This window comes from Verruconis gallopava (assembly GCF_000836295.1).
Source record: "Verruconis gallopava strain CBS 43764 unplaced genomic scaffold supercont1.2, whole genome shotgun sequence".
In the NCBI taxonomy this organism is placed as follows: Eukaryota; Fungi; Ascomycota; class Dothideomycetes; order Venturiales; family Sympoventuriaceae; genus Verruconis; species Verruconis gallopava.
Genome location: NW_015622138.1, coordinates 261667 through 276107, shown reverse-complemented (window position 1 = coordinate 276107; position 14441 = coordinate 261667). Strand labels below are relative to the sequence as shown.

At 50.3% G+C, this 14441-nt stretch overlaps 5 protein-coding genes across 5 annotated transcripts; 1 reads left to right on the top strand and 4 right to left on the bottom strand.

Moving 5' to 3' along the window:
• Positions 1-62: 62 nt before the first annotated feature.
• PV09_00594 (uncharacterized protein) lies at positions 63-3455 on the top strand. Its single transcript, XM_016353354.1, has 2 exons — positions 63-527; positions 627-3455. The coding sequence occupies exons 1-2, from the start codon at positions 283-285 to the stop codon at positions 3277-3279; spliced, it is 2898 nt and encodes a 965-aa protein (XP_016218507.1). The 5' UTR covers positions 63-282; the 3' UTR covers positions 3280-3455.
• PV09_00593 (uncharacterized protein) lies at positions 3285-5703 on the bottom strand. The gene is made up of 2 exons (XM_016353353.1): positions 5156-5703; positions 3285-5106 (listed from the first exon to the last, which is right to left on the bottom strand). The coding sequence occupies exons 1-2, from the start codon at positions 5333-5335 to the stop codon at positions 3520-3522; spliced, it is 1767 nt and encodes a 588-aa protein (XP_016218506.1). The 5' UTR covers positions 5336-5703; the 3' UTR covers positions 3285-3519.
• Positions 5704-5831: 128 nt separating this feature from the next.
• PV09_00592 (uncharacterized protein) lies at positions 5832-8885 on the bottom strand (the record flags this gene model as incomplete). The annotated part of the gene is made up of 4 exons (XM_016353352.1): positions 5832-6249; positions 6305-7457; positions 7614-8513; positions 8569-8885. 4 exons carry the CDS (start codon positions 8883-8885, stop codon positions 6160-6162), a joined length of 2460 nt encoding a protein of 819 aa, XP_016218505.1. The 3' UTR covers positions 5832-6159.
• Positions 8886-9261: 376 nt separating this feature from the next.
• Positions 9262-11161, bottom strand: PV09_00591 (uncharacterized protein). The gene is made up of 2 exons (XM_016353351.1): positions 10112-11161; positions 9262-10059 (listed from the first exon to the last, which is right to left on the bottom strand). Exons 1-2 carry the CDS (start codon positions 10673-10675, stop codon positions 9487-9489), a joined length of 1137 nt encoding a protein of 378 aa, XP_016218504.1. The 5' UTR covers positions 10676-11161; the 3' UTR covers positions 9262-9486.
• Positions 11162-11587: 426 nt separating this feature from the next.
• On the bottom strand, positions 11588-14349 carry PV09_00590 (hsp90-like protein). Its single transcript, XM_016353350.1, has 3 exons — positions 14185-14349; positions 13775-14069; positions 11588-13717 (listed from the first exon to the last, which is right to left on the bottom strand). Exons 2-3 carry the CDS (start codon positions 14030-14032, stop codon positions 11870-11872), a joined length of 2106 nt encoding a protein of 701 aa, XP_016218503.1. The 5' UTR covers positions 14033-14069; positions 14185-14349; the 3' UTR covers positions 11588-11869.
• Positions 14350-14441: the final 92 nt, after the last annotated feature.

Genomic DNA, 14441 nt, shown 5'->3' with positions numbered 1-14441 from the left:
ATGTGGTGGGGTGTGTGCGGCTTCGTTAAACTTCGGTATAACGCCTTTTTTAAACAATGCATGTTATGTTCTATGCTCACATACGATAACCTGGTTTTAAAGTCTGTGACCCTTCTTGAATGCATCACTGACAATGCAAAGTCGCCACCTGATTTTCGCCCCGCAGCCTGAATCTCACCCTCTACGGTAACCGAGCAGAAAAATTACTGCGACCTCACTGACCCAACTACCTTCAGCTCGAACGGCTTTTCTTCTAAAACAGCTCTTCTCGCAGGCAAGATCATGGATTCATATAACGGCAAACCCCCCGAGGTAGTGGCTTTGCTACAGACGGCTGTCCGCGAACTTACAGAACGCCCGGTTGATGCATTTTACACGGAGGACATGTGTGATATGCGCTATGAACCTGGGCATATCGGCGTTGTAGAGAGGACGACGGCAGATGTTGATACGCATGAGCCACATCCCCACCTGGACTATGATGTCCTAAGGTGCCATAAAGATATTGGGCGGGAGGCATTTAGGAAGTATGTTAATTAGAAGCATGAGAGCTGCTCCCCTACTACCTCATAGTCCCCAGGTCCTATGCAACATTAGCTATGACGGGTGCTGACGTCCATGAAAAGATTCAAACACGACGGAATCCCTCCTGCCGGCACTGTTCTCGTTTCTTGGCAAACGAAGAAATACACCGAGCTCGTACCTACCAACCAGCTCACTCTAACAGATCGGTCTCTCCTTGTGGGCGATGTGGTGAAAAAGGACCCCAAAGATGCGATGAGTGGAACTGTCAAGCAAACTAGCATGTCTCTTGTTATATGCCCTAGCGCTTTCAAAGAGTCGCGGCTTGTAAATGGAACTCTGCAAGCGCCTCTTGATCACGCCATACCGTTTCAAGTCTCCGCTGAGGATATGAAATTTGCCAGTGACTACAAAGAGGGTGATCTGGTTATATATAAAGGGTGGATAGGACGGGTAGAAGAGACTCTGAATGACGTGCTTGTGCGTCTTCCAAATGCTAGTATTGTGGCAGTTGACAACCCAGCAGAGTGCATCAACACCTTGGATCCAAATGATACTGTTCTGGATATAGGTGTCATTGTCCGTACGGGAAAGAGTAATATTCGGCGCGGGCGTTGGATCGTTGGACATTACGATTCAAACGTCGAACCTATCGGAGACGTTGTGCATATTGAGAATCGAGCTTTTTATGCACGTTGGCTTTGGAAATACGGCAGCATTAAACAACAATCTTTCGATCGATCAGACGAACCTCCTGCTCGCCTTGAGATCTCAGTTTTTGAAGCGGGTGGTGGTAAGGTGTACGACCGATCGAGGTCTCCTCGTACCGCTGTGGGCATGAATCGTTCACACATCCCATTCATATCCGGCGACAAAGTGCGTTTCAGAGATGTAGCCGGCGCAGCGATCAAATATCCATCTTTCAATCCTACCCGTCCTTCCGAGACGCACAACTTTGATATGAATGTGTTCACTGTTCTCCTCACGAAGACGAACGCTAAGATAGCCTGGCAAGACCAAACCGAGGAAGAGCTTCCAGGAACGGCAGTCGTACCGGACTACAACATGGAAGACGACAACGAGGTTTGGCCAGGCGAAATTGTTATCACCAATGAAACAGCGGATACAGTGGAAGAAGATTGGATTTTCAGGCCTAAGCGGGTTGGAGTTGTTCAGTCTGTTTCTCCCGCAGATCGTATCGCACACGTGAAATGGCTTCCTGAAGCGAAAGTATTGTACAATCAAGTTGGGCTGGATGAGCATCTAGATGAGCTCTCACTTTTGGAAGGTTCCACATTGGGCTTAGATTTGGTGCCGGACGCAGAGAGACCGGAAGAAGATGTCACGTTATATGACATAAGGACAATTGGAGGCTTGAGCAGGCGAAGAGGAGACTTCGTGGTTATTGGTGAGAGAAGTGGTCAATTTGACATCAATTCTGGGACTGGAGATGACCTACGGTGGTTTGGAGAGGTTATCGATCTCAACCTAGACGGAACTCTTACGGTTCGTTTGGGAGCCGCTGAAGAGGTCGTTGATGTTCGTATTCCACCCGAGACAACCACACTGGTGTATAGCTCGGATTCACCAAGTCTGCTTGGAGATCCCCCCACCTTTGATGACCCGTACAATTCTGCGGATGAGCACGATAGTGATAATCTGGAGTCCGATGAAGATGTGTCCGAGGAGGAAACTTGGATGGTAGATGGAGAGCCGGTCGAAGAAGACGATGAATGGGACACGGAAACTGAAGGCCCAGAAGACAATGATGTCGACATGGAAGACGCTTCGCCAACTTCAGCCGAAAATTCTGCTACTTCCCTGGTCTCACCAAAGGACGATACATCAGAAAAACCTGGCGATGCAACAGTAAATTTGGGCATAGCGCTTCAAGAGTCTTCGGTGAAGATCCAGGATGCAATAGACGCTCCTCCGTCCTTTGATGTTCTGGAATGTGAACTGCCGGCGAATCATCCATACAAATATCCAGATCCAGCCCCTCTAACAACCGCTCGAATGAAGCGAATACGCAAAGAACATGCCATTCTCTCCTCCTCCCTTCCTGAGGGCATTTTTGTTCGCACATGGGAATCACGTCTCGATTTACTCCGTGTATTGATTGTAGGGCCACTTGGGACACCCTACGAATACGCGCCTTTTCTCATTGACATCAGAATTCCACCCGAATATCCTTCAGAACCACCAAACACGTACTTCCACTCTTGGACATCTGGCCAAGGTCCTGTTAATCCGAACCTTTACGAGAATGGTAAAATCTGTCTTAGCCTTTTAGGAACATGGCATGCTGGGGAAAAAGGTGAAGCGTGGTCAGCTTCGCGATCTACAATCTTACAGGTGCTAGTTTCGATCTTAGGCCTCGTCCTGGTGAAGGAACCGTACTACAATGAAGCCGGTTTCGAAGCTCGTGCAGGATCAGAGGATGCAAAAGTCCCGTCTCAATTATATAGTGAGCGCACTTACTTCAGATCCAGAGCATTCATCACTTACGCCCTGCGAAATGGCGTTGATGGATTTGATGACCTCCTAAATTGGCTATATCGGAGTCGGAATGCGCAAGCACCGCGGTTGTTGGAAAAGGCGATTGGAGCAGCGAAGGAACTTATTGCAGCAGGAGAGACGGCCGAAGATATTAGAGCAGGACTGAAGAAGATGAGCAAGGGTGCGATAATTATGCTGGAGAGGCAATTGAAGGAGCTCGAAATGGAGAATGCAAAGAATTCCTCGGAATCATCGTAAGATCTGACCGAAATCTTGAGAATTGCATAATTTTTGTCGCTGAGATTAGTTTGTTTCATGGTTTTAACTATTCCAGTAGCGAGGAGTATGGGTTTTAGATGGTATTAGTAGCTTAGATCAATACCCGCGATCCGCAAAGCTCATGAACAGCGCGGATCATGATTCAGGCATATCATACTATTTTCTTGACAGAAAAGATATCTGCGAATTCTCTGAAGGTTCAAGCCTAGCTTTATCCGTCTATAATTTGACTTGTTGCTTCGATGTCGAAACGTGCACCCACACTTCATCGGCTACCGAATGGTTTCTCCTTTGTCTTTTCAGGGAGCGTTCTAATTTTGGTACCAGACGTGCTCGAAACTCATGTGGTATCTTCAGCCTGCCGCCAATCCACTTCTCCTCTGGCTTGTGCACGTCTGGCAACTGCTCAAGCTCAGGTATCTCAAGGATACCTTCGTCTTCCATGGTCCGGGTGATTATCGCCGTACGATCCTTCATAACTAGGGTGAGAAACTCGAGCGTGGCGCTCACGTTCAGGTCGACAGCGCGTTTCGGGTTCACAGTCATCTTCATAAGAAGGGTGCAAAGGTGAGGATAAAGAAGTGAGAAATCGCATTGCGACACGTGCACCGTTCCACGTATCGTGATTAGCCATGCCGGTATGCCCTGCTCTTTGACTTCCTCCGTAAGATGCATGACCGTATCCATGTTCTGCTGCCAGTACATAAAAGCTTCGCTGTTGATTCCGAGTAGAGGACATGATATCGGACGATGTTTTTCTCCCTGTGTCTTGATTGGAGCGCCCCAAATGTCATACATAACACCCTGTCCGATCCAGTCGAATCTTTCTCTGTTGCGAAGGACATTGACAGTGGTCGCTGCACCGAAGGAGTGTCCCAGCATCGTCACTTGGTCCAGGTGGAAGACGCCTTTCCATCTAGACCAATCGATACCTTCTAAGCCGCGTGAACTGGAGCCTTTGAAACCTTTTCGTCTTAAGTTTTCTTTGGCAATCTGCTCACCATGGCCAGCAGTCAGCTTCTTTAAGATTTTGTAAGCTTCCTCGACTTCAGCCAGTCGCATTTCCAGTTGAGCTTCGCGTAGCTCTGCGTCGATCCCCTTTTCGTTGTTTGGTGCTGTGTCGATGGGATTGTCCTTTGGAAATATATAATCCACCTTGTCGTATTTGTTCTTCCTCTCGTTTCCACTATGCTCTATAGGCTGCTCTGCCCGAGCTTCTATACCTTCGACGCTAGATTCCCCGCGTTCAGTGTGATTTACAAAAGTGCGTGGACCAGATCCATCCCGGTGTTCAATTGCACACACCACGAAGCCATAGCTGGCAAACTCACCACAGAGAGACGAATACACCGTTCGAGTTCCTCCGAGACCATGACTAAATATCATGACAGGAAAAGTGGGGTTCACGCTTTCACCTTCGGGCACTGGTCCATCCTCACTCTTGACTTGAAATCCCGCAGCATATGACTTCTTCTTTGGTGGCCAATGCCTGGCAGGATAGGCATTTCGAAATGCCGGGATTTTGGTGAGCATAGTCGTCAATGCCATGAAAGGCACAAGAGGCGGGCCAAAACCAGAAAATCTACCGTACCCCATTGCCGTCGATATTCGCGGTCGAGGAAGCCACGTTTCCCTGGACCACTTTGAGTGTCCTCCTGGGTCTTTGCCAAAACCAGAGTCGAGAGCTGCTGGATAGTAGATGGTTACCAGAATAGTTTCGAGTTTCAGAAGGTGCCGCTTGTGTCTGGTAATATGCGAGAATGATCTCGGATGCTCGACGGGCACCTCAATGTCCATCAATCCAACCTTTATCATATTAGTTTGCGTGGTGGGCTCTGCAAAGATTGCAACAGACTTTATATGGCCCTGAGTATCCGGGCAATGTCCCATGCCAGAACCATGCCTGATCCCGAAACCCTCGAGCAGGCCGAATTCGAGGTTTTTTCCCTTTGGGGACCCTGCCAGCTTGCTCAGAAAGAGATGTCGCTTGGCCCTTCGGCTGATTGCCTGTAATTTGATCTCGAATTTTCGTCATCTTGAAGAGAAATTCTCTTCTCCTCTCCTGTCAGTTGTATGCTAGACTTTTGATAAAATGAGACTAGATGTATCCAATACTCTAGAATCCACGATCGTTAGGAGCAGCCCACTTAGACCTCTACGCAAGAAAGTCCTTATGATGACTGAATTTTCATTTAGACCAAGGTGGAGACAGCAGACAAAATACAGATGAATAGAAAAGGATAGGGCAGTGAAAGTTTACTTCAGCGGCTTTTGCGGCATATGAGCAGCGCAAATGTGCGAGGAAGGTTGGTCGATGTCAGATTCAACTATCTCGGCACTACTTCCGAACGCATATTCCTTTTCAGCCTTTCCAAAAGACAGGAGAGCACTTGGCACATGGTAAGATATGGATTGTTTTCAAAACTCGGCAAGAAGAACAGGTCCATTGAAACATGACGTCATATCAGACTTGCCGATTCCACTTGCATGTGCTTTGCCAAAAAAGGGAGAACGCGAGGCATCTCAGTAGACTTCTAGGTATGACTTCAACCAATGGAAGTTTTGAGTGGAAGAGCTCTATTTTTTATGTCTACTCTATCGGAAAGAGTGACATGACTCCAAGTTCATGGTTTGAGAATTAATGACCTACATGTGGCACAAAACTCAGTAGACTCGCACCATCGTAAAAGGAGATGATTTCGTTCTTTACTTCAACATCTGAATCGAGGAACCTGGCCTGTTCTCATAACCGATGTTTTTTGAATAGATAGGGTGCACATCTATCAACGTAGCACAAAAGCTGAACTGGCACCGTTGGGAGACCCAACGGTGCTGGCATTGCAATTATCATCAGATCCGTCATAGCGCCGCCAGAGTCGAGTTCCATGAGAGGTCTATTGCAGACGGGTCTGGCACTGTGTACTTGGAAAGATCTGGTTCGAGCTGGGCCTGCATAGCAGAAAAATTAACACGTGATGAGCCTCGAGCGTTCGCAAAGACTTACGAGAGGCACGTTGACAGCTTTCTTGTATTGCCCACCGAAATACTGGACATCGCTTCCTTTGCTGGTGCCATCTTGCTGCATCGTCAACTTCGCTCCTTGCGCTCGTTCCCTGCTCGGATCGCGATCGTGAAAATTCATTGGCACGAACATGACGCTGCTCCCACTTGTATGCATTAGTGTGTTGGGCACATCACCGCTATGCGGCACGTGGTGACTTCCGAGATTGAAATATACCACTAGGTCTTCCTGCAACGTCTTCTCTCCGTCAACCATCTTGCCGAAGTCGATCAGCGGGTCTTCTGGATACATAGCGTTATACTCGTGTGCCCCACGTCGCTCTTGCTCGTGATGTTTCAGCAACCAGAGATCATGATATGCCCAGGACGCAGCCTTTGCCATGCCCGGTGAAGCGTGAATGGTAAGGTGCGGTGGTGTCCCCATACCGGTACCGGGAGTGATCCGGTACCCGCGCTTTTCTCCCCAAGCGTTCGTGCTCTCATTGTTAAGTAGCACATACATGGCTGCCGAATTAGCTGGCCAATCTAATCCTCCCTCTTCACTCAAGGCTTCATGAAAAAGACGCATGGTTGAACGATGCAAGCTATCCTCCCATTGGTATGTCTTATGAAATGGCGCCACATTGACTCGATACAACGTATTTTGCGTTCCTACAATATCGAAGTCTGCCTTGAAGCTGATTACGTGGTCATGCATAGATGATGCTACGAAATCGTGGATTTGATACCCATACTCGTATTGAGCTTGCTCGGAACGCTTGGATTTCATGTCCGTTCGCATAGCCTCGAGACTGTTGTAAGCTCCAAAGATATAGCCTGATGCTTGTACCTTTACTTCCATCGTTCCATCGAGGTAGAAAATGTATGAGATAGTATAATCGTAGTTGCCTACCGTAGCGACGTGTCGGACAATGAGGTAGTTATTACGGCTTACTGTTACATGTGTCTGAGAGGTGTGCCTCTGAATGGGGTCTGAAGCTGTCCATTCGAACACGCAGAGACTATTTTTTCGAACAATAGTCTGCTCGCCTTGATGAAAACTCATCGGCAAAAATGTTGCATACGCAGGGCAGTCGTAGCCTGGTACAAGTTCGTAGGAGTTGAACCCCATTCCGAACAGCGTGTCAAGCCAGTACCTGAGAGCCTTGATGTTAGCGTTTGGACCTCAAAACTCCTCAACAGTTTCAATGACCTCAGATCTGCTCGCACATAACAGGTCTTGGCCTTTCGTCACTTGATAGACCAAATGCTCTACTTCGGGGAGGCGTATGTGTCGTTAACGACAAACTTACATCCCAACAGCTAGTGGATCATTTCCCGCGTAGTGAGCCATGGCCTCTTGCAATCCAAGTTCATATAGAATCCGCTCACCGTCGAACTTCACGTCCCATAGGCCGAGCCCGATAGCCTGTAGCGAGTTGACGTAGAAGGACCAACCAAGCCACGTGATATGTCGTTCTTTCTCATCAATTCGATAACGAGGGCCACCGGGTTGTATCATGACTGGAGCGACCATGTCTCTCTCTGGGACGCCTTTTTCGCTCGGCTCGGCTGCGGACCAGTCACCGTCGACGTTGGGTGGTATCTTCCTCACATTTCCGGCCTGCCAGGCCTTTCGAAACGATTCGGTAGAGTTGTAAAGGATCCCGTCGTAAAACCATTCACGAATAGCCCAGTTGCTGCTGTCTCTGCCCATGATCTCAAATCTGCAGTACATGCCCTGCGCCAGCAGACTCCATGCATCAAATCTAAGGCCCGTGGAATGAACTCGTGCCCAGGAGCTAATCGTGCCATTTTCGAATGCAGCGGGTCGAGATACCGCCATCAGTGGCGGTATCTTCTCTGTAGGTTCAGGATTAATAACTTCACCGAGCAGGTCGTCAATCATGTCAGACAATTCCGCTCCCAGTTCCGCAAACCATAGCACAATATCCTCATAGTTCGGCAAGGGGTTTTTGACGGAATTCCGGCCAGAATTGTACACCCACGACAAAGGAGTGATAGTCGTATTCGGACCAGTTGGCAGAGGACCGACCATGTAATCGTCAATGCTAGCCTGCTCAGTTGCGCCGCGGTTGACAATGACACGCGCATAACGTGGTGGTGCCTCAGCTGCATCAGAATCGAGGTACTTCAGTGCATCGGTTTTATTTGGAACAAGAGCTTCGATGATGGCAATGTGGTTATCCCATCTGGAAGAAAGTCAGCACTGGAACGGATAATCGCTCAGAGACATGGACATCGTACGGCCCAGCCTTGTCCTTTTTCGTTAGATTCAGGTCATTGGGCTCTTCAAACAAAAATGTTAAAATGTCTTCAAATTCAGCCTCGTCCAGGTCGGCCCAAATGTTCGTCTTTGGCGCGTAGTGGCCGAATACATGCCTTCCAGGCCTTTGAGGCTCCTCATGAATCCAGTGATTCCAAACAAAGAACGACACGCCGGCTAGAAGCATGAAAGCCCACACATATTTTCGGAATGACTTTCGCTGTCTGAATCCGGCAGAGAATCGCTCCTGCACATCCGAAGCGCTTCCCTCGAGCGGGACATACTTGATTGGAGTCATTTCAGCCGCTTCGATAGGCGCACATAGACTGGTGTACAGCTTATGTGCCGTTCAGATGCTAACCGCACCTCTTAAACAAAAATCAAAGCAATGTTCGAACTTAGGCTGCTGTTTTGCATGATTGGCTATGCTTTCTGCTTATCACAAATCTGCGGGGCGCTTCAAGAGATCACCCGAATTCCGCGTAGACCTGCCCGAAGCGGTCATTTGTGTCACGCTGCAAGTTAGCAATCCGAGGCATCCGCGGAGGATATATATGTTCGGAGCATATTCTCGAAGAAACCTCGAGAACCACAGTTGAGAAACTGAACCAAGAAACTCGCTCGTGAGGATGCAGAGACAAAGACGCAAATGGAATGAACGTGATAGGATGTTAGGGTATGTGTAAGAATTGATTTCATTCATTTGGTCGTCAGATCGTTACAGCTGCGATGCACAATGGTTCAATAGACAGACTACTCGTGTCTACGGCGGGAAGATATGGGACGTCTTTCACACAAACCATGTTGAAACTACAAGAATGGACAAAACGCCAGCCATGTCGATAAGCAGGGTATCGCTTAAATCCACAATGCAAGCGGATGAACATGCAGACGATGTATCAGCTTTCAAAAACTACTCTTTTGACCGACTGAGAAAATTCTGATCGCAAGGGACTCGGGCCAGCAGGGCTGTCCGTGTATTTTAGACACGAAGAGTTGTTAGGACTGGCCATAAACAGGAGGCTGTCCAAGGCGTCCTTTTCGGCCTGTTGGGAAGGCATGCGGAGAATCCCTTGTCTTTGCGGGGTAGTAGGCTGACTGTAAGCGTCGACGCCCCTCGTGCTCAGCGTCGGTGGAGCCCTCGTGGACTGCGACCTCCTGTGTGAGCGACCTGGTGCGATGGGAGCAGCCGGTGCAAGCGCAGGGGTGCCAGATACAGTAAGGGTTGAGCTGGAGTTCCCAACCATAGGCGGGGAGTATCTAGGATATACATGATGTACAAAGCCAGGCGAGTACTGAGCTGGGCTCTTGTGAACGTCTGGAGAGGTGACATAGTGGTCGTTGTATTCGGAATGCAGGCTGAAGCGTCTTCGCCGGGGCGATGTCGTGGAAGGGCTAGATACAGATGGCGTGGCACCGCGGGATATATTCTCGAGCTGGTCCAGCGAGTGATTCTCCCAACCATGATTCACCTGCAGCAATCGTTAGCCTGCCTCGGCGTAGTTCGGTCTCAATGGCACAAACCTTTACCATAGCGTACTTTAGACGCGTTTTCAGAGCTGAAGAAATCTCCGCGGCCCTTGAAGAGCTTTTCGCTCGAGCGTGACCCGGTGCATAGGTGGAGCGTCCAATGTGTGCTGTTGTGTAGCCATTGCTCACTGTCTTGACAGCTCCACTGGCAGTTCTTTTCGCACCCTGTCTTTGTCGAGGAGAATCATTCGAAGTAGGGCTAGTCGGACTAGTCCGTATGCTCGTGATTTGTTTTTCCGGTGTGACAGGTCGTTGTAACCGTATGCCAGAGACGTCCTGCTGCTTCTGGGCAGAACGCGCGGATTTTGGCGAAATGTCGCCCGTTTCCCTCGAACGTTGTGAACCATTGCGTGAGTCCAGCGATAAATCGTGCCCTGCTATCGATTGGCCATGGTGCGAAGACTGTGAGCTATCGCTGGACGATGAGGTGCCCACGTTCGCCAATGCAGCCGACGCGACCTCACTCAAGGACGCGGTGGGGTATCGGCCACGCGACGACGGGCTCGCGATGTGATACCCGGCAGCCGTCTCCTGGGACATTTGCAGTATCGTTGCCATCCGCCTGGTGAGATGTGAACGTGATCCTCGACTCGCCCAGACTTTCTCGTCGCGAGGTTTCGAGTGCGTTCTACGTGCGAAATGGGGTTGCAGAATGCACCCTGCCGTATGACGCACGGCTACGGGCGGCCGAATCGCGAGACAAGCCGTTCACGCCTCTTCTGCGACGTGGGCGTGAGCGTCGTGCCGAGACAAAGGAGAAAGCACGCAGGCGAGCACAACGGCGACAGCAGCCGAGTAATACGTCGTGCACTCTGAGAGGCCCGCTGCAGGATGCGGACGGGACTGCGACTGCCAGCACGTAGAGTCCGTCCAGCCACGGCGATTTACGCTTCGCGCGGGTTGAGCGTCCGCGGACGGCAGAGGCTGGACAAAGCCGACAACGTGACCTGCAGCAAGCACTGAGGCTTCGATGACCGTCCGGCGTCGGGCACGGGGACGGAAGTCGAGGAGAGAGCAGAGCGAAGACAGCGGAAGAAGGGCGCGGTGCTGTTGCGGAGAGGCAGAGGCTGCAGCGCAGCGAAAGCGTCGGCATCTTCAGCGACGCGTGCGGGCTGCAGCTCAGCACGCGCCACGGGCGACGAGCTCCACCGCCAACGGGGCCTCGAACGGCTTCCGGGCTGGCCGCCTGCAAAGCACTCGCTCGTGCTCCGCGCCGGGAAATCAAGGTTGCCACATCCGCGAAGCTTTTCTGCGCACCGTCAACGCCGCGCAAGTTCGCAGCTACTTGTGGCATCCTCCCTACATCAGGCCCTACATCGGGCCCTACGTCAGGCCCTCCATCAGGTCGAGCCGCCGCGCCCGTGTGCAGAGACCCCCCCAGCTGCAGAACGCTTGCAGCCCAGTCCCAAGACAAACACTGCCCTGCCAGGCGGCGCCAAGTCAACTGCGGAAGAGGTCACCTTGTTCGCGTCTGAGAAATACATAATCTCGATTGGAGCTACTCCTATGAATCATCTTCTAAGACTTGAGAATCTACTGTGATTCCGACAAGCGAAGAGAGGTAATAACGTTAATTGTCCATTACACCGTGATTCCGTACCTCCTGACCGTCGAAGGGCGGGGTTTCCGTCTCCTTTGCATGCATTAATACATCACACATTTTTGACGCAAAAGTTGGCCCAAGTCACTCATCGTTTAAACGCCATGCGCCGAACAATCTACCAAGTTAAGAGGCTTGATGGTTGCACACATTTAGTCAACCTCCTCCATGGCGCTCTCACCAGCCGCCTCTGCCGTAGACTCCTCGCCAGTAGTCTTCTCCTCGGTAGACACCTCCTCATCAATGTTCAAGCCGAGAGAGATGAGCTTGTGGATGCGCTCAGCAAAGTTGACGGGCTCCTCGATCGTGAAGCCAGAGACAAGAAGTGAGGTCTCGTACAAAAGCTGAGTGATCGATTTGACGGTCTTGTCGTCCTCGCCATCAGCTTCGACCTTGGCCTTGAGCTCCCTGATGATGGGGCTCTTAGGGGAAATCTCGAACGTCTTCTTAGATGCCATGTAGCTGGACATGGAGGTATCCCGAAGAGCTTGAGCCTTCATGATACGCTCCATGTTAGCCGACCAACCAAACTGGCCAGTACGGATGGCGCAAGGCGAGAGACCGAGCTTGTGAGAGACAACGACCTTCTCAACCTTGTCGCCAAGGACGTTCTTGAGCGACTTGGCGAGCTTCTCGTACTCCTTCTCCTCTTCTTCACGCTTCTTCTTCTCCTCTTCGGTCTCCTCCAGCTCGAAGTCCTTGGTAATATCAACGAGCTTCTTGCCCTCGAATTCCTTGAGTTGCGTGAAGGCATACTCGTCAATAGGATCGACAAGGAACAGAACCTCGAAGTTCTTCTCCTTGAGAGCATCAAGGAACGGCGACTTCTGCACAGCCTTCAGCGACTCACCGGTGATGTAGTACATCTGCTTCTGGTGCTCCGGCATACGGGTCACGTAATCAGTGAGCGACGTAGTTTCATCACCAGACTTGGTGGAGTGGAATCGCAACAGCTTGGCGAGCTGGGCGCGGTTCTGCGAGTCCTCATGGATTCCAAGCTTGATGTTCTTGCTGAAAGCATTGTAGAACTTCTCAAAGTTCTCCTTGTCCTCTGCAATCTCGTTGAACAGTTCAAGAGTCTTCTTGACAATGTTCTTCCGGATGACCTTCATGATCTTGTTCTGTTGGAGAGTCTCACGAGACAAGTTCAATGGAAGGTCTTCAGAATCAACGACACCCTTGATGAAGCCAAGCCACTCTGGGATGAGATCGGTGGCATCGTCAGTGATGAAGACACGGCGCACATAGAGCTTGATGTTGTTCTTAGTACGCTTAGTCTCAAAGAGGTCGAATGGAGCGCGCTTCGGCACAAAGAGAATGGCGCGGAACTCAAGCTGACCCTCGACAGAGAAGTGCTTGACGGCAAGGTGATCTTCCCAGTCGTTCGAAAGTGACTTGTAGAAGGACGCGTACTCTTCTTGTGTGATGTCCTGTGGGTTCCTGGTCCAGATTGGCTTGGTCTTGTTGAGCTCTTCCTCTTCGATCTTGGATTCCTTGACTTTCTTGGTCTTGGGCTTCTTCTCCTTGTCCTCTTCGTCTTCATCGACTTCTTCGACTTTAGGCTTCTTCTCTTCGTCCTCTTCCTTGACCTCCTCGGCATCCTCATCTGGGACCTCCTTCTCGGTCTCTTTCAGGACGTGTAGGTAAATCGGGTATGAGATGAATTCGGAGTGCTTCTTAACGACCTCTTTAATACGAGATTCGTTGAGATAGTCGGTCTGTTCGTCCTTCAAGTGCAGGATGATCTTGGTACCACGGCCAAGCTGTGGACCCTCGGTGTCTGGTGTGACTGTGAAGGTACCACCAGCACTGGACTCCCAGATGTACTGCTCGTCATCATTGTTCTTCGAGACGACGGTGACTTTGTCAGCAACCAAGTATGCTGAGTAGAAACCGACGCCGAACTGGCCAATCATGGACACATCAGCACCAGCGCTCAATGCCTCCATGAACTGCTTGGTGCCGGAGCGGGCAATGGTGCCAAGGTTGTTGACTAGATCCTGTTGTTACAGTTAGCAGCTGCTTGCAGATATCCAACACGAAGCGATGGAACTTACAGCCTTAGTCATGCCGATACCAGTGTCCTGGATGGTGAGTGTCTTCTTCTCCTTGTCTGGGATGATGTCGATGCGCAAATCCTTGCAGGAGTCGAGTTTCGATGGATCCGAGAGAGACTCATATCGAATCTTGTCAAGCGCATCTGATGCGTTCGAGATGAGTTCTCTCAAGAAAATCTCTTTGTTTGAGTAAACGGTGTTGATGATGAGGGAGAGCAGCTGAGAAATTTCAGCCTGAAACTCGAATGACTCAGACATTGTGATTGAGGCTCGTCTGTCAAAGGGCTTTTTGGTGCTGAAAAGGACGTTAGTCACTGAGCACACAAAGAGTTGAGGTCTTGGAAAGGCGTTGATGAGAGGTTGGTGACAACAGGCAACACGGCAGCAGGTGAGGCTGAGGGCAAACTTACGGTTTGGAGGTTGCGCGTGGAAATACTTAGATCTCAAAGTGATCTGAAGTAGACAATGTCAAAGAGAAAACTCTCGACGAAGGTTGGATTGGGGTATTTTGGATGTGTGGGTTGCAGAAGGCTTGCGACGCAATTTATGTGTGTTGGAATAGAGTCTTCTAGAGCCTGGCACCGAGCTTTTGCTGATGGAAGCTCGTCGAAAGATACCTGGACGCTAGTCTTCTTTTGGGCTTGGCTAAACCGTATTTGGCTGGATC

What these genes read in the sequence shown, in the direction of transcription:
- PV09_00594 (XM_016353354.1), top strand. Translation starts at nt 283, where the DNA reads ATGGATTCATATAACGGCAAACCCCCCGAGGTAGTGGCTTTGCTACAG. An exon ending in GGGCGGGAGGCATTTAGGAA is followed by an intron (nt 528 to 626) that starts GTATGTTAATTA and finishes GTCCATGAAAAG; the next exon opens with ATTCAAACACGACGGAATCC.
- PV09_00593 (XM_016353353.1), bottom strand. Translation starts at nt 5,335, where the DNA reads ATGACGAAAATTCGAGATCAAATTACAGGCAATCAGCCGAAGGGCCAA. An exon ending in GATACTCAGGGCCATATAAA is followed by an intron (nt 5,107 to 5,155) that starts GTCTGTTGCAAT and finishes AATATGATAAAG; the next exon opens with GTTGGATTGATGGACATTGA.
- PV09_00591 (XM_016353351.1), bottom strand. Translation starts at nt 10,675, where the DNA reads ATGGCAACGATACTGCAAATGTCCCAGGAGACGGCTGCCGGGTATCAC. An exon ending in TAAAGTACGCTATGGTAAAG is followed by an intron (nt 10,060 to 10,111) that starts GTTTGTGCCATT and finishes CGATTGCTGCAG; the next exon opens with GTGAATCATGGTTGGGAGAA.
- PV09_00590 (XM_016353350.1), bottom strand. Translation starts at nt 14,032, where the DNA reads ATGTCTGAGTCATTCGAGTTTCAGGCTGAAATTTCTCAGCTGCTCTCC. An exon ending in GTATCGGCATGACTAAGGCT is followed by an intron (nt 13,718 to 13,774) that starts GTAAGTTCCATC and finishes CTGTAACAACAG; the next exon opens with GATCTAGTCAACAACCTTGG.